A 23536-nucleotide genomic window follows, 5' to 3' on the forward strand; every position below is an offset into this window, starting at 1 on the left:
GAAAGACTGGCATTGAATTTGCAAGCGGTCTTGCAGGAACTTGTTTAAATGTGGCGCACAATCTATGATGTTAAAATCCAGTCCAGTCCTACGTTCCCAGAGCTATACATTCCAGAAAGTCACTATTGTGACTGCTCACTGGAGTGAGGAGGGAAACATGGTGCAGCACTAAGTATCAGTCTCAAGCAGAAGAGAAAGATCTGAAAGGTGAGGCTGAGCTCAGACTAGCTCCGCCCCTGTTACCTGACTGTCCCATAGCCCGGCCCTGGCCCAAGTGGCCTCCTAGTTTCGCAACGCAGTCCCAGCTTCCGGCTCTGGGAAGTTTGGCCGGAAGCAGTCCGCTTTAACGATCCCCCCCCTCCAACCCCCCCAACCCCCGCGGCCCCAACCAGCTCCCAAGCCTTCCAATCGGTTCCAACAGAGGACCCGTCGGTTGCGCTTGCGCGAGGGTCGCACGCAATCACGCGCGCCGGCCGCTTCCGGTGCGCCGCGAAGGCTGCCGGGACGGGTCTCCCTGGCGATCAGTGGTGTGCTGTCGCCGCTGCCACCAGCGCGCCGGTACCGCGTAGACTCGTGTCCTTGCTACCTTCCTCGGGCTTCCCGGGGCCTGATCCCCGGGGCCCTCGGCAGGCGTCGGCCGAACCTGTGCGCGAACCCGCGGCCCTTCACTCGCCCTTCACGACCCGGCAGCGCGACTCGGACAGGGAGCGAGAGGGACTGTGGCGACTCCGCGCCCTGTGTCGCCGGGCGGGGCCGCGGGGCCGGGGCTCCTCCAGCCCCCGGGATGCGTGCGCGAGCTCTCGCCTCCACTTTCTCTTTACCGCTGTCACGCTTGGAGCCGCCTCTCGCCTACCGCGGAGAGCGCGAGTGCACCGATCAGCACCCCTGTCGAGCCCCGGCGCCGGGTACCCCCGGGAATGTGAGCCGCGAGGCTCGCAAGCTCCTCCGGGTAAGTTCCGCCCTCTAGGCTTGCCTCGCCCCGCCGAGGTGCCCAGGCACCTGAGTGTGGGGTACTGCGGCTGTCTGTCCAGCTTCTGTTTGCCCGGTGCCACGCGAAGAGCCATTCCCTCTATCTTAGGGACAGCCCAGAGAGGGAAAGAAGCTCAGCCCGTGGCTGAGCTGCTAGAAGCCATCATCTGAGTTTCCACGGAAGGTTTGGTAGGGTGGTGAAAGTGTCTCATTTCAGGCGTGGCCCTTCTACAGATGAGAAAAGAAAGATTTAAAGAGGGAAAGTAGCCTGTTTTAAGGCCCTATAGGGATCTGTCATAGTGCTATTCAACAGTGGAACCTAAATTAGGACTCAGACCTTATGTCCTCAAAAGGGCCCCCTTGGTAATTTTCTTGTTTTGGTGTTTGAGACAGGGTCTCATGCATCCTGGGCTGGCCTCAAACTCCCGTAGATGAGGTGAGCTTTCAAACTTTGTGTCCTTCTGCTTCCATCTCTTAAGTCCTAGAACTGTAGGCATTCCCCCACCACACCCAACTCACGGAGCTGTTTTTAACCTTCATATTTTTCTGTATCTCTTCGCTTTGCTGTACCGAGGCCTAAGATCTGAACGCAAACTTGGACCCAGATGTAGGGCACTGTAGTCAAACAGAAACCCAAGATGGTCCTTTCATGCCCCCAAGGTATGGGCTCTTAACTTGGTTAATTCTGGATGCTAAGGTACTGGCTCTTGGTTAGTTGTAGCTGCTAAAACTGGTGTTCTGTTCTTACACACATACTCCTGGAACAATACTGCTTTCTTCCCGAGGCTTTTAAAGGCCAGGATATGAGTTAAATATAGGGCCAAAAGTTTGATCCCCATATGTTCTTGGTGTGCAAATGCGCTTACCAATTTGCCTTTTGCTTAAAGGGCCACATTGTGGACTGTCTCCTTGGGTGTCACTATGACTGTTGGGGAGCAAGTTTTTTTGTTTTTTGTTTGTTGGTTGGTTTTTTCTTTTTCCTCTTTCCTCGTAAGGTTTTAGGGAAGAATGATAGAAGAGAAGTCACTTAAAGCTGACACAACTATAAAATAACTAAGGAATATGTTCTTAATCTGGGGTAAATCTTTAAGATGGGGACTGTTAAGATGGCACAGCAATTAAAAGCATTGACTGCTGTTTTAGAGGTCCCCGATTCAGTTCCCAGGACGCACATGACAGTTCACACTTATCTGTGACTCCTTTTCCAGAGCATCCGACACCCTTACACAGGCATGCATACAGGCAAAACACCAGTGAACATTAAAAAAGACAAAAAAAAAAAAAAAAGACTGGGACTATAGAAATGGCTCGGTTGTTTTGGGGTTTTCCTCCTTTTTTTAATGTATGAGGGGGTCCTGCCTGCATGCATATTCATGTGTTATGGGTGGAAGTTTACAACATGTGGGGACCCGAGGTTAATGTCCAGAATCTTACTAGATCACTCTCTTCTTTGAAGCAGGGTCCCTCAATCAAAACCAGAGATGGACAACATGACTACTCTCCTGGGATCCTGTCTCCATTTTCCAAGACTGTTATCATAGATAGGCCATCACGTTCACCCAACATACATGTGGGTTCTGGGGATCCTGAGTCTCACCCTGTTAGCTGCTGCACAGGTGGTAGCACCAAAAGAAATACTTTGACAGGTGTCAAAACCCCTCCTCTACAGCATTCAGACACAACATTTTACCCCCATCTAAAAAACAAATTATTTTACCTTATGTGTATGAGTGTTTCGCCTGCATGTGTGTCTGTGTACCACATATGTGCTGGATGCCCACAAAGGCCAGAAGATGTCATCAGAGCCCCTAGAAGTAGAGTTACAGATAGTTGTGAGCTGTCCTGTGGGTGGTGGGAAATGAACCTGGGTCCTCTGGAAGAGCAGCAGGAAACCTCTCTGGCTCTCCATACCTCTTTGAAACCTGCACACATGTATGTATGGATGCACATACATGCACACATTTGGGGACTGGGGAGAGAATGCCCTTAGTGTACATGAAGGGAAGGTTTCAAGAGCCCTTGTGAATAACAGTGAGGGCAGGGTTCTTACCTCCCAAGGCTTAGGCTCAGTTTGTTTATCGTCATCTCCTAGGAGAAAGAGCTGAGGCATAGGTATGAAATACACTTGTCTCTGTTCAGGTGGTAAGAATTTCGGCTTGCATCCGAGTCTCTTGGATTCCCCCTTTGTCTTTTTTTCTCGTCAGTTATTGTCTCTGAGGTCTAAGTGAGCTGTGTGTGGGCTCTGCCATACCTATTGGTATGTTTGCTGTTTGTGTTCACTGTCACAACTCCTTCGCCTAAGATTTGTTCTATAGATTGACAAGAGCAATCATGTTTCCTTCTCATAAAATGTAGGTGATTCTGGGACTTTCTCCCTCTAAGGATTTGGGAGTTGGTGAAATTCCATTTTAGTACTTGGCCATAGTTAGCTCTTCTTGAACTATTCAAGTATTTATGCTACCTACCTTCAGAGAACTATGTTGGTTTGTCAGGTTACTGTGTATTTTTTGGCTTTTTTTTTTTCCCCAAGTCAAGGTCTGATGTATGTACTGTGGTTTGGCCTTGAACTCCTGATACTCCTGCCTCTGCTTGCCAAGCACTGGGATTACAAGTACACCCTGAGCACACCAGCAAGAGTACCGTTTAGATCTGTGCTGTCTGACACTACAGCCACTAGCCACACAGTTAGAGTTCAGTACACTGAAAATGAGTTCCTTTTGCCTGCAAGCCCTGTTTCAGGTTACCAGTAAGCATCTGTGACTAGTGGCTACTATACTGGACAATGTTATTAGAAAATGTTTCCATCAGAGTTTATTGAATAGTCCTAGTGTAGAAGATTGTCAGTCAAGGTGAGTGGCACCGTGTAACACTGTGAAGAAAAGGACCAGGGGCTCAATATTTGGATTAAAAACCTATTTTCAATATTTGGGCCTCATGGGTGGGCAGGTTGTTAATATCTTCACTACAGATGATAGTCTTTAATAATGAACTCTTTCATTAGTACAGTGCTTGGCTGTTCTCCATCAGTTATGTCATCTAAATCCTTTGAGTCCTTCATGTAAATCTGTGGGAATAGGCCTCGCTGGTGAGACAGTTACCATGGGCAAACATAAGGATCCAAGTTCAAGCTTCAGATGTCTTTAAACAGCGGCTCACTCAGTGCTAGGCAGTCCCTGGGCTCACTAGCTAGCCAGCCTACACTGTTTGTTGGGCTTCAGGCCAAGCAGAGACCCTGTTTCAAAAAACAAGATGGACAACATCGAAGAGACAATACCAGGATTGACCTCTGGCCACCACATGCACACACTTGGACCCACTCCCATGCATGTCGTGCTGGCTAGTTATGTCAGCTCAGCAAAGCTAGTGTCATTTCGGAAGAGGGAGCCTCAATTGAGAAAACAACGCCTACCAGATCATCCTGTGAGCAAAACCTGTGGTGTATTTTCTTGACTAACAATTGATGTAAGGGGTTGGGAGTTCAGCTGATTGTAGGCAGGACCACCAGCCCAGTGGTGGTCCTGGGTGGTATAAGAAAGCAGATGCAAAAAACTGTGAGGCAACCAGTAAGTAGCACTTATCTGTGGCTCTGACTTACTTCAGTGATGGACTGTTCTGTGAAACCAAACTCTTAAGCTAAAGTAAACCCCTTCCTCCATGAGTTGCTTTTGGTATTGAAGTTTTATTATAGCAATAGAAACCCTAAGACAGCCGGGCAGTGGTGGTGCACACCTTTAATCCCAGCACTTGGGAGGCAGAGGCAGGCGGATTTCTGCGTTCGAGATCAGCCTTGTCTACGGAGTGTGTTCCAGGACAGCCAGGGCTACACAGAGAAACCCTGTCTCAAAAAAAAACCAAAACCAAACCAAACAAACAAAAACCCCAAAAACAAAAAACCAAAACCCTAAGACACATGTGCACTCACAGTAACAGCCCCCTAACACAGAAACATAAATCTGTGGGAAAGGTGAGCCTCTTTTTAAAAAAATTTATTTTTTATTTACTCTTTGTAAGTGTTTGGTTGTGTGTATTTCTGTGTATCTCGTAAGTGCCTAGCGCCTGTGGTGGACATCAGATGAGAGCATCCATCTCCTGGAAATGAAGTTACAGATAGTTGTGAGCTGCCACATGGATGCTGGGAACTGCTAAGCCATCTGGCCAGCTCCCTACCCACATTTTTTGTTGTTGTTAACATACAAGGAAGAGATAACAGAATCTAAAGTAGTTAGAAGACCTGTCCCAAGTCACACAAGCCGGCAGCATAACTAAATCTCTTACATATAAAGTTCCTTATTATTACATGCTTAATTGAATCATTGAGACTTATTTAAGGCAATGAAACTATAATGGTAGGGACAGAACTTTTAATTCTTGGCCAGGTAATGTCAAAAAAAGTCTGGATCTTTATGAAATTTTTACTACATGGGACAGCTGTATCTCATGAGGGAATGTAAATGAAGGTTCTCAAACATCTGTGGTACTAAACTTGCCTAAACAAGAGACACAGTGGAGGCATTTGATTTTCTTACCCTCTAGAGAGTCTCCTTCAGGAGGGTGGAAATGGCGCTCTGAACTGTAAGCATTAAGTTCCACATGTGCTTGTTAGGGTTGTTGCATTTGGGAAGTGTCTAAACCTTAGACCTGATGGTTGCTGACTTGCCCTGGAGGCTACTGCTCTTCTACATTGGACACTTAGACCTTTGTGTTGCCTTCTGTCTTCTCCAGCCATGGACGAACCGTATGATGGTGCTGAGGTAACTGTCCTGATGGAGGAAATCGAGGAAGCTTATTACACTTCCCCTGGGCCACCTAAGAAGAAGAAAAAGTATAAAATACATGGAGAAAAGGCCAAGAAACCCAGGTTAGCCTTAATATTTTGGTTGCTGATGGTACTTATCAACAAGTTTGCTTGGGGAGCTGTGTTGAAGAAGACACAGGATTCATTTAGAATGCATTTGTCAGAGTCGGCATTGATGTGGGGGAGAGAGACAGTCTGAAGGGGCATTGATATGGGAGAAAGGGCATTGATGTAGTGTGGGGGGAGTGTGTGTGTGTGTCTGAGTGGTCATTGATGTAGGGGAGAGACTGGGGGTGCAGAGGGACAGAGTTTGTTTATGTTACTAGGCTGTTAAAGGAACTTGGAGCTGAGTAACACTAGACTCTGTGGACTCTTTAGTGTTATTTCTACTATGCCATTGTTATTTACATATTTTAAACAGGACACTACGAATATTACAGTTATAAGTGATGCCAGTGATTTCTACAGATGTTTTACACTTCAGTTTCCTTCTGGCTGAGCTTACTAGGACTGCACCACTTTGATAATTACCTGCTTTCTTCTCCCAGCCTTGATGAGTTAACATTTGGCCAGTTAGGTGACCAAAGGCAGAGTGGAAATGTGTATGTGTAATAAGCCTGAGTAATCAGCCCCCACTGTCACCTTGGCCTGGGAGTGCAATGACAGCACATTTGGCTGTATTTGATTATATAACTGGGGGTGTTACAGATCTTCACCTGATTTTTCTTTCTTGTTTAGAAACAGTGCTTTGAACTGAGAGTTTGGCGTTGCTTCGCTTTAACAGCCTTTGGCTAGCACCCCTAGTTGCAGTGCGTGCTGTTGAAGTAAGGGCCGCTGTTGGTTCCGCAGGTCTGCTTACCTACTGTACTACTATGACATCTACTTGAAAGTGCAGCAGGAGCTCCCCCACCTCCCCCAGTCTGAGATCAATAAGAAGATTAGTGAGAGCTGGAGGCTCCTCAGCGTGGCCGAGAGAAGTTACTACTTGGAGAAAGCCAAACTAGAGAAGGAAGGGTTGGATCCTGTAAGTATTTTTCCCGAGGCTCCCTTTCCCTCTCATTGGTTTAATGGGTAGAGAGCTGGGGAGACCAGGTTCCCTGTTCTAAAAGCTTTTACGTTATCTATCTTAAACCTGGCATTGTGTCTGCCTTTGTATCCATGATGTTCTGCCTTCTTTTTCGTTGCAGCAGAGTAGAGAGCTGACATTGTCTGTGTTCTCTGGGGTGAGCCTTTGATTCCTTTTCTGAAGTGTACTGTTAACTTGGCGCTCCTTACCCTCACAGTAACATTTTTCCTTAACGTAGTGGCTCACAGGGCATTTCTTCTGCACCAGCTTTTCATGTGACTGAGTGAGTGTGGCTGACCTAGTTGATGTGTTGGTGTAACTGGTATCATCACAGTCAGGAGTTAGGTTTGTGTGGAAGCAGGAGAGTCAAGCTGCTGTGTAACACTGTGTACCTCTGTCGCTGTTGGTTATGAGCTGCACTGAAGAGACGTGCAAGGTTAAAGCCAAGGCTGACGCTGGTGTCTGGAGCTCCGACTGCTTGAACTAAGGGTGCATTTACACTGATGTCTGTCTGTCGTTTGTTATCTTTAGTTCACAGTGCCAGTGACCATTGAAACTGATAATTCATTGTTTGGGTTTTGGCACTGGTGAAAGAACTTAAGGTTTCATTTATAGTAGGCAGGTGCTCTGCCAGTGAGCTGTATGCCTCCCCTTCCTGGCTTTTTAGCACTGACATTCCTATAGGGAACTCTCTTGTGATTGCCATCCTTTGTGTCACCTACAGTCTGGAAGATGCTAGTGTATTTCTATCACTAGATGATTTGTTGATAACAAGTGTGAGAGTTAACCTTAGCCAAGACAGGCCTGAGGAGGGAAAATGTAAGAAAAGTATATCTACTCCATATGGCTTCCTCAGTCTGAAATCTGCAGTCAGAGGACTAGGGAATTGAACTCACTGGCGGAGCATGTGCTTGGCGTATCTGCCATGGGTTCCACCCTTAGTGCCAACCTGTTTAAAACAGTAAATAAAGGCAGCAGCCTTTGTGTTTGATAATGTCAATAAGGATGTTGTTCTTATCAAGATGACACGTTGTAGTCATGTGCAGTGGCTGTCGTCTGTGCTCAGGTGCTTGTGTATGTGTATGCTTTTCACTACTGCCCCCAGGACACTAGGTAAGTGACACTGGAAGTCATTTAAGTTTTCTCATGTACAAAATGGGACTTGTAGCACTCATATATTTAAAATATATAATGTAGGGCTGGAGTGATGCCTTAGTGTTGAAGGACACGTGTTGTTGCTCTTGCAGATGACCTGGGCTAGGTTCCCAGCACCAGTGATGTCTGTGACATCAGATCCAGGTGAACTACCCCCTGCCCCAGACACACATATACCTTTTAACCTCTGAGGACACTAAGCATACATGTAATGTATAGACATCTGGGCAAAACACTCATACAACTAAACAGATAAAATTAAAGTATATAATGTAAGTCAGTTATCTGAGTTCTTGGCACATTATGATCTGGTCCATAAATGTTATCTATCTTTAGTAGATAAAAAATCCACTATGGGGCAGAGAGATGGCTCAGTGGTTAAGAACACTTGGCTATTCCTGTAGGGAATCCAGGTTTGATTCCCAGCACCCACATGGCCTCTTACAACCATCTGTATCTCCATTTCCAAGGGATCTGATGCCCTTTTCTGACCTTCTTAGACACCAGGCATACATGCAGTGCACATGCATTCAAACCTGCAGAACATATAAGTAATATAACTTTTTTTTAAAAAAATCCAGTACCATGTAAGAAGAAAGAGTGACAGTTAATGAGTACCTGGTATGTGCTGAGACTTGCTAAGCTTTCTGTGCTGAGCTTGTCTTCTAGATTATCTGGTGTGCAGATAAGTGCACCTTCAGAGACTCTCAGGAGTCCTTTGGCAACTGTCTGTCTGTCTTGGTGGTCCTTGAGCACTCTTGCAGGACCTGTAACTCCTGTGATATTCTTCACATCTGTATAACTTTGCCTGGTGCTGGTTTATTTCAGGTGGGACCACTCTACTCATTTGCCACCATTTAACTGCACTGCCCTGATGTGTCTTCTTCTGAGGGTGTTTTTGAAACCACCATTTCCCTTTCCTTCTGCAGTGAAAGTTCTATACAGGACTCAGTCCCACCTGCCTGCCTGCCCACCTTCCTTCACACTTGGTCTGAGGGCCTCTTTTCCTCTCCCCTCTGGGCACTGCCTTGCCTACTCTCAGCCTCTCTTCCTTTGATTTCTTTAAGATGTTCTTGTAATTGATTTCCATGTGCCTTTAAAGGGTGCTTTGAAAGCTTTTCATTCCATTAAACTTGGGTTTTTATTTAGCCATTCACTTTGTTCTGTTTCTCTTACTGGATGACTTAGTTTTAAGTAGAAAAAACAAACACAATTCTCCCTTTGGACACTGATTACTATGCAGGGCTGTTCCTAGTACCTGATCTTAATCTTAAAAAAAAAAAAAAACTGGTCTGGAGTTTAGGTTTTTATTTCTTACAAATTTTGTGTCTTGGAGTTTCAGCCTCATGAAGTTTAGCTGTGATTTCCTCATGTAGTAATTGGTAATATTAATAGTGTTGTTTTAAAGTTAAAATTAAGTTACAAGTTTCAATGTATTTCGAGTTTTAAGATGCTAGGTCTCTTTCCCTGTACTCCCTTAACACATTCAGCACCTTACCAGTTACTTCCTTGCCATATATAATTTCTCTCACACTTTCTTGGCTTAGTAAGCTATTAATCCCTGTAAGTCTAAATTACTGAGGTCCAAATCCCGAGTGCCAGCTTGTGTTCCATCTCAGTCTGTACAGTTGTATTTCATGCTTTTTTGAGTTTCCGTTTAAACAGTTTGACAATCTAGTAGGACTCAGTTTGGTATTTAAACTGTTACTTTACAACTCAAAAGTATCAAAGCTTAAAAGGAACTTACATATTGCCAGCAAAAACCTATAGGTGGTTGCTAAGGCTTCAAGAGGGAATAATAGAATGTGTTCAAAACGATGCAGACTTGATGTACTAGCGTACAGTTTTAGATGTCAGGATCTGTGCCCCACCCCCACCCCCCTACCCCGAGTTCAGTGCCACAGATGTAAAGCATTTGCCCTGAATGCACAAGGTCCCCAGTTCAATGCCTAGCACTGCAGAAAGACCTAGCAACAGAGTCTAATTCATTTTACAGTTTCTTAAGCAAGTAAGATCTGTTAATTCAAATAAAGATGGCATTGCTGTTGATCGTTATGAATTAGTCAGGCAGTAGAGTCTGGTTCCTTTTGCAGACAAAAAAGAAAGAAAAAGAGCTCATAAAAATGCCATGATGATGTTTAGCCATTTATCTCTGTTTATCTCCCTCTTGGCTCTCTCATTCCTAGAACTCTAAGCTCTCTGCACTGACTGCTGTGGTTCCGGACATCCCAGGTTTCCGAAAGATCCTTCCCCGATCGGAATACATCATCATTCCCAAGAGCACCCTGCAGGAAGACAGGAGTTGCCCTCAGCTAGAGCTCTGTGTGGCTCAGAACCAGGTGTCCTCTAAAGGGTCTACTCTCATGTCTAATGCTTCCCCAGATGGAGCAGCCAGCCATGCAGGCATGGCGGAGCAGTGCCTGGCAGTGGAGGCCCTGGCTGAGGAGGTGGGAACCCTTGCCCAGCCAGGTGCCATGCAGGAGATTGCCACCTCAGAGATCCTCAGCCATGATGTGCTCTTGGAGGAGGCGTCCTTGGAGGTAGGAGAGAGCCACCAACCTTACCAGACAAGCCTGGTAATTGAAGAGACTTTAGTAAATGGCTCATCAGACCTCCCCTCTGGAAGCTTAGCCATGCCACATTCCCAAGTTGGGGAAAGCTTGTCAGTGGTAACAGTTATGAGGGTAAGTGGCTTAAACTAATGTCTTCTGCTTTGTTTGGTATTCTTTAAAAGTCACATTGTGGTTTTGAACAGGGTAGTGAAGGGTATAGGTATGTGTTTTAATGTTTCTGGGCCATAGACTTGCTCCAGAGTTCTCAGTCTCTTGGGCATCTTACCACTTTTCAGCCTAGCTTACTAAGATAATAGGTGAGATACATTAGGATAGCTGGGAAGGATACTTAAGCTATCTGTGAGTCAACGCCAAGAGCTTCATGCTACAGTACTAGCCAGAATTTCATGTCCTGAAATTTCTTTCAGAAAACCACAGTGACACCTTGAACTATATGTGAGAATTACTCAGTGGAACTCTTGGATATAGATGGGAATAGGAAAAAAAGCTGTCTTCAAGGACAGGGTTATGGAACTAGGACCTGAGAAAGAAAGACAAATCTGAGGCCACTTAGATGGTTCAGTGAGTAAAGGTACTTGCTGTCAAACGTGGAAAACCAAAAATTCCACAAGCTTCCCTCCTACCTCCCCAGGCTGTCACAGGAGTACCCATGTGTATGTCAATTAAATGTAATAACATTTTTAATTTAAAAAAAGCAAGCCCTTCTCCACTGCACCAAGGGATTCTTGGTTAAGGTGGAAGCAAAAACTCACTGGTTCTAGGGGAACTGCCACAGGTGACCTAGTTCCGGTGCTATATCCGGTGCTATAACTATAGTGTTTCCCTAGGTAGGCTAGCATACTAGAGAAATGGAAGTCCTCTTCAGGATAAGAGGACCAGTGCACTTCAGTGTGCCCAAAGAACTCTGGCCAGCCCCTGTATGTATGTTCATTATCTGGTTCATTATCTGTTGGTTCCGTGCTGTCTTATGATCATGAAGCATTGCCACTGGTGTGGTGAGGCAGCTTAGGGTGCTTTTTAAAGATGCATTTTATGTGTCATGTGAGAGCTGCACGCATGTGTGCCTATGCACCTCCTCTGTGCCTGGGACCCAGAAAGCCAGAAAAGGAGTTGGATCCTCTGGCATTAGAGTTAAGAATGGTTTTGAGCTGTTGTGTGGGTTTAGGGAACAAATCCAGGTTCTAGAGGAGCAGTCAGCTTTCCTTACCACTGAGCCATCTCTAGGACAACTTGATAGGATGCACTAATAACATTTATAGGGTCAGAAGAATGGAGTTTTCCTGCAAGTGTTTGTGTGATCTTGGGAGTCCCCGACCCATTACAGCTTTACTTTTCTCCTCTGTAAAATGACTGTAGCACATCTTCTGTAGTGGTTTTCTCTTGTTTCTAAGTTCTCTTCTTGGTTTGAAATAACTGTTAATTTTACTAAGCATATTGAGTGAGCACATTGTCAGAGTTTTGTGCCTAATGCTGTCTTCCAGTACTGCAGTGACCTTGGGTGGTCTGCACACTGTGTAAGCAACTGTCCTCTCATTGCCCACAGGACTCCAGTGAGAATAGCCCCTCTGCTCCAACCACTCAGTTCATCATGCTGCCTCTGCCTGCTTACTCGGTTGTGGAGAACCCTTCCTCCATCAAACTGGTCAGTAGTGGGGTTTAGGGCTCCATGGCATTCTTTTCTTTTAAAGTTCTTTCCCGAAGTCTTACAGTCTCCATGTCTTAGGACATGGGAGCCAGCAGTGGTCTTTGGGGCTCCCCTGGACCACACGTCAATGGTCAGGAGCCTTGTAGGTGCAGCTTCAAGGTACTGTGAACTGCCCTAAGTGTACAGACTGAAACACCCTAAGGGTCAGTTTTGTGGCTATAGCAAATTCTGAGAAGCATAATAACTTTAGGACACTGTGGAGCCACTGATCTAGTTAAGGGTTATCATTGCGCAGCCCAGAGGTCCTCGAGGATGTGAACAAGCCAGGATTCCAGCTTCTTGACTCAGTTGATGTTTTCCCATCATACGCTGCAACTTCTAGGCTGAGATGGATTTTTAAATGCATCATGGATTTGGTGATATTATAAATGGTATTCTGAAACTAACTGCTTAGTCCGTACCTATTAGTATGTAGTAAAAGGGGGTTTTTCTAAAGCTTGTATTTCATGCATATGGATGTTTGTTGCCATGTATGTCTGTGTACTGACTGTCATAGGTGCCTGTGGAGGACAGGAGAGAGTGCTGTTTCCCTTGGGACTGAAATTACAGGTGGATAAGTCACCGTGTGGGTGCTGTGGATCAAACCCAGGTCCTCTGGAAGAGCAGTGGATGCTTCTGTGCTGAGTCAATTCCTAGCCCATAAAGTAGATTTCTCATGCAACATCCATGTTCCACAAGTTTACCAAACTCAGTTGTGGTAGTGGCTTGTTTGTAGATTCACTGGGATTTTCTATATACACAGTTCTGTTGCAGTTTTAGTTTAGTTTTTGTTTGTTTTTGTGTTCTTTGTAGTGCTGGACATAAAGTGTGTTAGGCGTGTTCTCTGTGTTTAAAGCTGCATCCCCAGCCGCTATCCTCTTCTTCTCTTCCTTATTTCATTATCAAGGTCTTCTGGTGTGTATGGTAGATGTGCTAAAGACAGGGACCTGTGTCTTGTTCTTCACCTTAGAGAGGAAGGAGCCTTTGAGGTGGGGGTCTTGCCTTCAGGGCATCTTGGCAGTGTCCCAGTATAGAGCTAAAGGTTTCTCTTTAACAGTTACAGCTACTGTCTCCACACCTGCCTTGCTCATTTTCTCTTCAGTGTGTATTCACATCTTTGCTCCCATTCATTGTAGATCTGAATAAGAGCTGAGGGCAGTGATTGTGCTACAGCCTAAATGCTATGCTTTCTGCTAAAGAAATGGCCCATTACTTTTGATTGAACCTTACTCAAGTTACCAGGACACAGGCAGAATGCAGACACACTTTCTGAATATAATACAGCGGGATTCTAGCCCAGTTCCCAATAGAGTTCCTGGTCTTTTCTGGAGCCTGGAGTTAGGCCATTCTCTCTGCATTTCCGTTGGTGGCGCTCTGTTCTTCTGAACTTGCACCAGAATTGCTCGGTGAGCTCAGCTTACTGGGCTCTAGGTTTTCGGTTTGTTTGTTTGTTTGTTTGTTTGTTTGTTTGTTTTGCCTATAGGTTCAAACTACTTGATTTCTCACACAAACCAGGCCTAATGGCCTATAAACCACATAATCATGTAGTCTAAGAGTCAGGGCTCCAGCCCTGACACTATTCTATAGAGCAGCAGAACCGTGTGTGTGTGTGTGTGTGTGTGTGTGTGTGTGTGTGTGTGTGTGTGTGTGTGTGTGTGTTGTAAAGGGGGATTTATTAGACTGACTTCTATGATAGGGGGCTGTCTTCATGCTTAAGAAGTAGAGAACTTGGTGAGTTATTCAGTCCAAAATGCTGGGGACAGCTCAGCAAGTCCCAGTGTGCCACCTCAGGCTCAGAGAGTCTAGCTGTTAGGCCCACCGTGACAGGCTCACTCAGTCAAAGGCAAGAAGACACGATGCTCCCTAGACCCTTCAAGTCTGAGCCGCAGTTTGAAAGGTCTTACCCACTGTTAATCCTCTCTGGAAACCTCCCTCCCTCCCTCACAGACCTAGAGGTATGTTTAGGTGTTCTATGTTCTATTAAGTTGATGGGCAAAGTCTACCATCACAGTCTGCTGCCATTGTTGTATTTGTCTGATTGGTTCTATTCTATTTTCTTTGATTTTAATTGAAATTTTATGACTCTACCCCCCCCCCACCCCCCATTCACCTTCCCCCTCTTTCTTTTTGGGATCTCTGACTGACTTTGTAGTCCAGGCTAACCTTGAACTCACAATCCTTTTGTTTCATTTTTTTCTCCATTTAATGATCTGTCAGTTTTTAAGTTTGTTTTGGTTATTTTGGTAGTTTGTTTAAGTTAATGGTATACATTCTTCAACTTAGCTCCAGTCTGACTTTCAACAGCCTTTGCTATAGATAAAGTATATATTTGATATTTGCTGTTTTGAAAGGAGGTTTAAAACTGTGTTGTTCAGACTGGTCTGGAACTCATGGACTCAAATGATCCTCCTGCCCCAGCTTCAGAAGTAGCAGGGAATACAGCTATGTGCCATTGTGCTAAATAGCATGTCCTTAGATGAGAGCGTTGCTACAGGGTGTGTCTGTGTGTAGATCCACACATTCACAGGTGTGTGCATGGAGATCAGAGGTCGATGTCATGTGTCTTCCTGTCTCAGTCCACCCTCCTTGCAGAGACTGAGTTTATCTCATTGAACCCAGAGCATGATAATTTGCTAGGTTCAGTGGCAGGTTAGCCTGCATCTGCTTCTAGCACTGGGATTATAGGCATACTCCTTTTTGCACTGGTGCTAGGGATCTGAACCCAGGTCCCCAAGTTCATGTAGCAAAAAGCCATCTCCCCAGCTTAGATAGCTGCAGTACCTTGAAATAGAACCTTCCACTACAGCTTGATTGATGGAAACTTGGTTATTTTTCTGGAGACTTTATCTTCCTGGAGGTGGCTGTTTATCAAGCTCTTCTAGAGAAGTGTTGAATGACACGTTTGTTTGGTTTTTAGCACCAAAACATCTGTACTCGTCAGAATTTTTGTCTGGTGTTACTGTTCTGTCAGGCTGCTGGTGAGGAATGACTTTCTAGGACTGACTTCCTTATTTTTATTCTGCTTTCTGGGATATTCAGCACGAAGAGTCTATACTGGCTTTGGGATATAGTCTGGGAAAAGATGAAAGAGGTTTTCTGTCCTGATTATATAGTCTGACTATTATATATATATTATAGTCTCAGAACTAAAACTCCTTCACAGCTTACTCTGCATGTTTCCTCATTCTTGACATTTGTTCCTTGGCATACCTCTGTCACAGGAAGAGGATGGGATTTTCCAGAGGAAAACACCCAACCCAGACTCCTAGGTCATTCAGCGTGTCATTGCCAAAGTTGGAACCTTCAGCTTGGTGTCACTTCACTTGGCATTCATTTTTTGACATGGTGCCACAGTGACAGGCAGTTTTTTCTTGTGCCTGCTGGCAGAGGGAGCTAGTGGCAGGTTAGTGTTTGCTCAAGACGAGTTACTGCTTTTGGCCAGGCTAGAGCAGTTAGGGAGTAACAGTGTGATAAACATTCTATTTGAAGCATTTATTGAGAACTAGAGCATGACTGATAAATAGGTAGTCTGTGTTTGCAGCTGCCATGTAGTGACCCAGTGTTGAGGTTTTCCCAAAGGATGGATGACCTGTGGAAGAGCAGATGACCTGGTTCCTATTCTCAGATCTTCATTAGTTTTCAGAGTCCACAGTTCTCATTTTGTATCTCTGAATTATAGGTAGTAGGATCTCTAAGTTATAGTTAACAAGAATGAAGACAGAGCACAGTTGTGAAGTGTGAAGAACCAAAAGGCACAGCTGGATTCACAGAAGCAGCACTGGCCAAGAACGAAGGCGTTCTGAGTTCTAAGTCTAGCTCTGCTCTTGAGTCAGGGCAAGATTTTGTTTTGTTTTTGTTTTGAGAAGGTCTATGTATTCCTGGCTGTCCTAGAACTCACCATGTAGACCAGGCTGGCCTTGGACTCAGGGATCTGACTGCCTCTACTTCCCAAGTGCTGGGGGCGGGGGGAGGTTGGGGGTGGTCTCTCTCTCTCTCTCTCTCTCTCTCTCTCTCTCTCTCTCTCTCTCTCTCTCTCTCTCTCTCTCCCTCTGTGTGTGTGTGTGTGTGTATGTGTGAGTTTTCTGCATGTATATCTGTGCCTGATGCCCAAGGAGTCCAGAAGAGTAATACCTACTAGAATGGCTGAGGATTAAATGAGATTCGGATACCATGTTAACATTGTGTGCTACCATATCAACTGCACCCATCACTGCTGGCACCTATGTAGCCGAGGGCAGTTTGTTCCAAAGGACCTTTGTAACTGATCTCTTGTGATGTCATCAGTGTTTGAGCTGGTGTCTACTTGGTATTCTAATATAGTCAGCAGAGTCTTGGGTTGGATCCTTGGTTTGAACTCTCATTTGTTTGTGTTTTACAGACTACAACATACACCCGCCGGGGCCATGGGACATGCACGAGCCCAGGTTGTTCTTTTACCTATGTCACCAGGCACAAACCACCTAAGTGCCCTACTTGTGGTAACTTCCTAGGAGGGAAGTGGATCCCAAAGGTAAGGTCTATTTCATTACTCCAAAAACAGATGTTTTGTCTTTAAGTTAATACTGGCTTGTTTTAAACCTTTAACATGTCTGTGATGCACATGGGTGTATGTGTGTGCTCGTTTGTTTGAGTGAATGCAAGTGCATGCATGCAAGTATGGAGATCAGAAGACACCCTGGGTGTCAGTCAGCGCTTTTCACTGTTTGAGACGGGATCTCTTTTGTTCACTGCTGCACATTTCAGGGTAAGTTGTTCCTCATGCCCTGGTCTGTCCAGGAACACTAGGATTGTAGATGCAAGTCATTGCACCTGCTTTGTGTGGGTGCTGGGCTCAGAACTCAGGTCCTTGCACTTGTGCTCAGGCTGCTTGGCCACTGGGGCCACCTTTTTCATTTATGACTGATTGAAATCCTCAAGATGAACTGGATGCTGCAACAGCTGCCTTCTTGGGTTTAGGTGTTCTTCCTTTATGGAATCCATGTCTGAAACTGAGATGGACAGTATACGGGAGCCCCATCTACCCAGTCCCTGTAATGTTTTGTCTCCTAGCCTTGGCACTTCAGTTATCTTTCTCCTGTGCTTGGCAGGGTAGCCACATTTTCCACAGGTCAACTTCTGAAGGTGACAGGCCTTAGAGCCACAGTTGCCGCACAACATGTACGCCCTAATGTGAGCGACACTTTCCAAAGGTCGATGATCCTTTCATCATTTTGCTTCTCCTGCTAAGGCCAGAGAGATCTGAAGAGTCACCTTTTTCATTTTTAGTTAGTTTAGTTAGTTTCATTTTCATTACAGATAAATCATTTTTCTTATCAGCAGTTTCTTTGATGAAAAGAAACAAAATTAAGAAGTCACAATCTTGTATTATCAAAAGAAAAGCTACTTTTAAAAGTCATTTTCTTTTATTTACTTTATGTGGCTTTTCCCCCACTTTATGCCACTGGTTTTTATCTTATGTGTATGGGGGATAGGGGACCTTTGTGCGACTGTATACACATGGAGGTAAGAGGACAACTTTGGGAAAGTTGGTTCTCTCCTTCTACCATGTGTGTCCAGTGGATCACATTCATCAAGCTTGGTGACAAATACCTTAACCCTCTAAGCAGTCTTCTTGGCCCAACATTACATATTCTTAAAAATATTACCTTGAGCCAGCTGTAGGGGTGCACATGTGTAACCCCAGCACTAGGGAGGCAGGCAGGATTGGAAGTTCAGAACCACCTTGGGCTACATAGTGAGTTTAAGGCTACCTGAACTATATAATTGCTGCAAATCCTTTTCATAAATGACTACTGTTCACTTGCAGTTAATGTTACAGCTGTATACCCTTTGTACTGGCTGCGTAGTTACTGTTCTGAATTGTAGCTTGACTGTCCCACTCCTTAGCTCAAGATCCTTTTTTAATAGCTCCTATTAAAAATGAAAGTTCTTAACCTGATATTCAGAGTCAATCCTGGGTTCACACTCCCTGCCTCCCTGCACCAACCCCCCTCCTTTTCCTTTTCTGTTTTGTTTTGTTTATTTTTTGTTTTTCGAGACAGGGTTTCTCTGTGTAGTCCTGGCTGTCCTGGAACTCACTCTGTAGACCAGGCTGGCCTCGAACTCAGAAATCTGCCTGCCTCTGCCTCCCAAGTGCTGGGATTAAAGGCGTGCGCCACCACTGCCCGGCGAGCCTTTTCCTTTTCTTTTTCACTTTTTTGAGAGAGTATCATGTTGACCTCAGACTGGTAAATTTGTAAACGTCCTACCTGTAGAGTGCTGGGATTACAGCTGTTGACCATCATGCCCAGTTCATGTGGTGCTGGGCATCAAACCCAGGCAATAATATAGTCAAATGTAGTTGGGTTTTATATGCTTTAAATGAATGCATAATGATGAGCTATTGTTCATTGTAAATATTAATTTCTTATGAAGCTCCCTTAGGTTTCCCTAGGAAGAATGAATGCCCATCTCTGTAGACTCTTAACACATTTATTCAACAGTCAGCTCTGTTTTAAAAAAAAAATAGTTTGTTTGTTTTTTTAAATTTGGTTTTAAGTGTTTTCCTGCATGTATGTAAATGCATGCAATGCCCAGAAGAGGGAACTAGAGTCTCAGACAGTTGCAAACCATCATGCGGGTGCTGGGAATCAGATGCTGGCTCTTTGGAAGAACAGCCAGTGTTTTTAACTGCTGAGCCTTATCTTTCTAGCCCACTTTTATTATTTTCTGATTATATGTGTGTGTTTGTGTGGGGTATGGGGCTCCAGAGGTCAGCACCATCTTCATCTAATAGAATCTTCTACATCATTTACACTAATAGAATTATTTCTATTAGTGTAGCACTACTAGGATCTGGAAGGACATAAAAGCTAGAGACCCAGAGCCAGGCCAAGTTTCTTGTCGCTGTTTTTTCTAGTTTTCTCTGGAACACTGTTAATTTATTCTCACTCTGTTTGCCCAGATGTGTTTTGCCAGCTGCACCATGGATGTTGACTTGCAGTCTTAGTCTCCCTTTGTCTGTTCATACAGTTCTCCGAAAATGTCCTTGGGTCTATGCTTGTTCATGGGAGAGTGTAAGCAAGCATGGTAGGCTTTTCTCTCCCTTAGGTTCTGGGTTATTTTGTGTTCTTAATTTTGGAGTTTTTGTTGTATACTTGGATTTTTAAAAAACCTACTTTAATAAGGGTTTTTAAATGCTTTAACCTCCCTTCTAGCCCACCACCCACCAGGCATAGTGGAAAGGAAAGGTTAATAAGGCAAAGGTGGATGTGGAACTGTTTAGAAATAGTTCTTTGGAGATTCCAGTCTTTGTTATCAGGATATCAGCAATTCAGGTCATATGAATCAGCAGTGGTAGCTGGATCCACTCGCAGACACCATTCATGAATCAGCAATGGCAGTTCAATTCAGGAGAAACCACGAGGGTATGTGGAAGAGGCAGCTGCTGGAATATCCTGTGGGTTTTTCTCTACAAAGTCACAACTAATGATGATAGTGAAGAAGGCAAGGCAGACCAATACTATAGTACCAGTCAGCGAAGACCAGAGTCAGCAAAGCCCAAGGAAGACCAGCAAAGAGTGGCAAGGTGAAGCAGTGCCACAGTGTCGTCAGTGTCTGTTGGGCTATACTCACACCCTTTCTAAACATCATGTGTTCTCTCAAGGATCCACTCCAGCAAAGCATCACACACCCCTTTTCCAGGCAGCTTTCAGAAAAATGTCACATGTTCTCAGCAAAACATCCTCTCATAAGACAGTTTTCAGAAAAATATCACATGACACGACTGAGTCTCCAAAGAAACCAGAAATTTCCACTTCATTTTGTTTGGGTTTTTTAGTTTGTTTTTGAAATACATTCTCATTATGTGGCTAGAACTTGATATGTAGAGCAGGCTGTCTCAAACTCACAGAGATCCTCTTGTACAGCCTCCCGAGTGCTGGGATTAATGCTCTACCATGTCTAACCTTTTATTTGCTCTGTGTGTGTGTGTGTATGTGTGTGTGCGCGTGTGTGCGCGTGTGTGCGCGTGTGCGCGTGCCCAGTGTTCACTTGTGCTCACCTCACCTCAACATGCATGTGGAGATCATAGGACAGTTTGTAGGAGCAGGTTCTTTCCTTCAAGAACTAAACTCGGGTTCTCGGGCTTGGTGGTGAGTGCCTTTGCCCACCGAGTCATATCACTGGCCCCAGATTCTGGTTTAACTGACTTTTCTTCATTAAATATGTATGCACTTGTGAGTTCATGTATGCCTCCTCAACATAATATTACCTTGGTTTACTTATCACATGAGAATATTCTTTTTAGCTTCTTAACCCTTCTCTTGACTTACTGAGTCAGATTTTTTTTTCCCAACCAACAGAATGAGTATGCGGAGAACATGTAATATCCATGTAACATATCATTTTAGACGTAGAGGTGGTTTTAGTTATCAGCTACTTCAATTGATTACATTTTTCTGAGGAAAATTAAAGAGAAGTAACTTGCTAAATGCAGCACCTTTCCCACTAAACCACTTTCCCAGGTATTATGATCGTATTTAGCTGCAGAATCTAAGATTTGGGTTGTAATTTTTGAGTCACACATAAACTGTTTTTTGAAGTTACATGTGCATGCATGACAGTTGGGAAATGATTGGCCTTCCCTTATGTTGTCCCTGGAATCAGACTGGCTACAGTTAACCTGAGAAATACATGCCACAGTTCCCCATGAATTAGTTGGAATAAAAGCCAGTGAGTAAGGCTGTGTAAATCAAGGTGTCATTTTTATGTGCTCTGACAGTGATTATTTAGCTGTGTGTGTTCAGTTCCATCTTAAAGCAACATCTAAACAATTCAGGTTGAGTCAATGACAAATGTGAAATTGCCTGGATAGTGTTTGTTCAATTTTTTTCATTATCTTTCTCCACAAACAGTTTTAAATAGCCTACTTGGTAGGCAGTGTACTGCTCAAAGATTGCATCTTAAGAGGTGAGTTTAGGCTGTTGGTTCTGGGTTGACTTTTCCCTGTGTTGCACTGAATAAGCCCTGCAGTTTACTTGGTCCTTTATTGTCATGCTGTTTCTCCAGAGCTAGTCTGTTAAGAGTCTGAGAGTGCTGTGTGGCAGAGTTCCTCTAACAGTCACTGTAAGGTCGTCTGTTCCTGGTCGTTAGCCAGGAAAAGGACATGCCCAGATGGCTGCAGAAGTCTGAAGGGATTGTGGTTGAAACTTTAATGACATTAGCCACAGATACTGTATTTCATACAGCATCCAGACAGGCCCTGTGAAGGGAAGAATTGGGCCATCCAGAATGCTATCTTGCTTCTGTCAGGTTTTTAAATGTCCAACTCAGTGTTTTTCAGAACCAAAGTCAAGAGACCTGAAGTGACTAATGTCCAAAGTCCAACAGAAGCCAGAGATAGTCGGAATTGGAGCTGAGTCTCTGGCCACCAACCAAGACTTTTGTAGGGGCCACAGTTTCTCTCTTTAATCCCATATGGAGTTGGTGACTCATGCTTATAATCCCTACCAGCAAGAGTCTAGTACCACCTCAGGAGAACCCAGTCCTGCCATGTATGTGAAGAAAGAATTCAGATAAAGTTTGCCCTAGATCACACACATTAGGAGTGGAACCCATCTTTAGATTTTCGCTTAGTTCATATATAGTACCTTTCATAAAACCTAACCCAGAGACAACCAGTGTTTAAAAAATTTAATATATGTATTTGTATATGTGTGTATTTGTGTATAACTGCTGTTATTTCCACAGCTGTGCTTACTGAACAAAACAGAGGCAGCAGGGACTTTAGAAGTAGATCTGGCAGGCAGGAGTGGCATCACATACTTATAAACTTATCATTCTGGAGGCAGAGATAGAGGCTAAAGTCCGAGGCCAGTCTGGTGTATGGGTCTGTATAGCAAATTTTAGGATGGCTAAGGCTCGATGGTGAACCTCTGTCTAACTTCTAACATAATGAACGTGTATGGGTTGGTTTGACTTTTTGAAATGTGTGACTTATTTATAAGTCATTCCTATTGACTCGCCCAAAAGAATCTAGGACTAAGGTTTTCTCTAAGGGGATGAAAACTGAACCTGAGCACATTGGGATAAACTAAATCTCATAGGAAAGCTCCCACGGTAAACCACGTGGTGCTACAAGATGTCAGCCTCTTTCTAGATGGGGACAGCTGATGATGGAAAAGAGGCATGTCGGGAAGGAACTTTCCAATCAACTCCTGGGGCATCCAGTGCTTGAGTGAGAAGACCCTGCAGCAGAAGCTTTACATAAAGTCTCTTTTATACTCTGATCTTAACTCTTCTCCCTGGACTCATTTCCTTATTTATCACCCATGTAATTTTAAAAAGGAGATCAAAAGAGAGACTATTTGTGGATGTCATTGTCAGCTGTGAAATGCCTTTATCCATACAAGCTTTTTTTTTTTTTTTTTTTTTTTTTTTAAATTTTTTCTAGGAAAAGCCAGCCAAAGTCAAAGTGGAATTGGCTTCGGGTGTCTCCTCCAAAGGTTCTGTGATTAAAAGAAATCAGCAGTCTGTCACCACTGAGCAAAACCCCTCTAAGGAAAATGCTTCAAAACTGACTCTGGAGAACTCAGAAGCTGTAAGCCAGCTCTTAACCATAGCTCCTCCAAGAGAAGGGGGTGAGGACAGTGAGTGGGAGGAAGTGATTGTCTCCGATGCTCATGTTTTGGTCAAGGAAGTTCCTGGGAATCGTGGCGCAGCGGTAACTAAGATGCCGGTTGTCAAGAATGGTGTAAAGGCTGAGGTCTCCCTGGGGACACCTGAGAATGACAGTGCTGGACCAGACAAACCGCCATTGGCCGAGGGGACCAGCACCTCCAGTTTACTCCAAGCTCACAAAAAGTCTCCAGGGTATGCCAGTGTAATTATATATTACTGGGACTATGTTTAGAACAGCAGCTAAGCAAGAGTCCCATGTTCGCTTCGTCAGGTGTCCTTAGAACAGTCCTGAGAGAGGCAGCAGAGCCCAGAGAGTCTCTAGCACCACTGCCTGGAGACACAGTGTCATCTCCTGTATACTCTGCTAACTGTACATTGTTGTTACATTCCTTGTACATCTTTTCGTGTCAGTCTTCCTAAAGAAGATCCTAGCAGGAGCTAGGACAGGTCGTGGGCAGAGTTTAAAAAACCAAAAACCCAACCAACCAACCAACTAAACAAACAAACAAACAAAACCCCACATGTGTTACCAACCCTGAATATGGGATTAGAAAGAGAGGACTTCTTTTGGCATCCTGTGCAAAGATTCTTTGGCTGTAGTCAGAGACTCAGCTTGAGTCCTGCCATCTCTAGCT

General features: G+C 44.5%; 1 protein-coding gene across 3 annotated transcripts in view; it reads left to right on the plus strand.

Annotated features, from left to right (window-relative positions):
* The first annotated feature begins 469 nt into the window (after positions 1–469).
* Hmgxb3 (HMG-box containing 3) overlaps positions 470–23536 on the plus strand; it is a 48039-nt gene continuing 24972 nt past the window's right edge. Inside the window, exons 1-8 of one of the 3 annotated variants that reach the window (XM_034518655.2) lie at positions 812–949; positions 5692–5827; positions 6614–6788; positions 10172–10669; positions 12102–12200; positions 16621–16752; positions 22675–22821; positions 22918–23093. In XM_034518655.2, coding sequence (XP_034374546.1) covers positions 5694–5827; positions 6614–6788; positions 10172–10669; positions 12102–12200; positions 16621–16752; positions 22675–22821; positions 22918–23093 — 1361 coding nt within the window. In that variant the 5' untranslated portion in view covers positions 812–949; positions 5692–5693. Of the gene's footprint in view, positions 950–5691; positions 5828–6613; positions 6789–10171; positions 10670–12101; positions 12201–16620; positions 16753–22674; positions 23094–23536 lie in introns of all 3 variants that reach the window. The other 2 variants (XM_034518654.2, XM_076912579.1) reach the window with 2 other exon arrangements.

Source organism: Arvicanthis niloticus, chromosome 14 (genome assembly GCF_011762505.2).
Source record: "Arvicanthis niloticus isolate mArvNil1 chromosome 14, mArvNil1.pat.X, whole genome shotgun sequence".
In the NCBI taxonomy this organism is placed as follows: Eukaryota; Metazoa; Chordata; class Mammalia; order Rodentia; family Muridae; genus Arvicanthis; species Arvicanthis niloticus.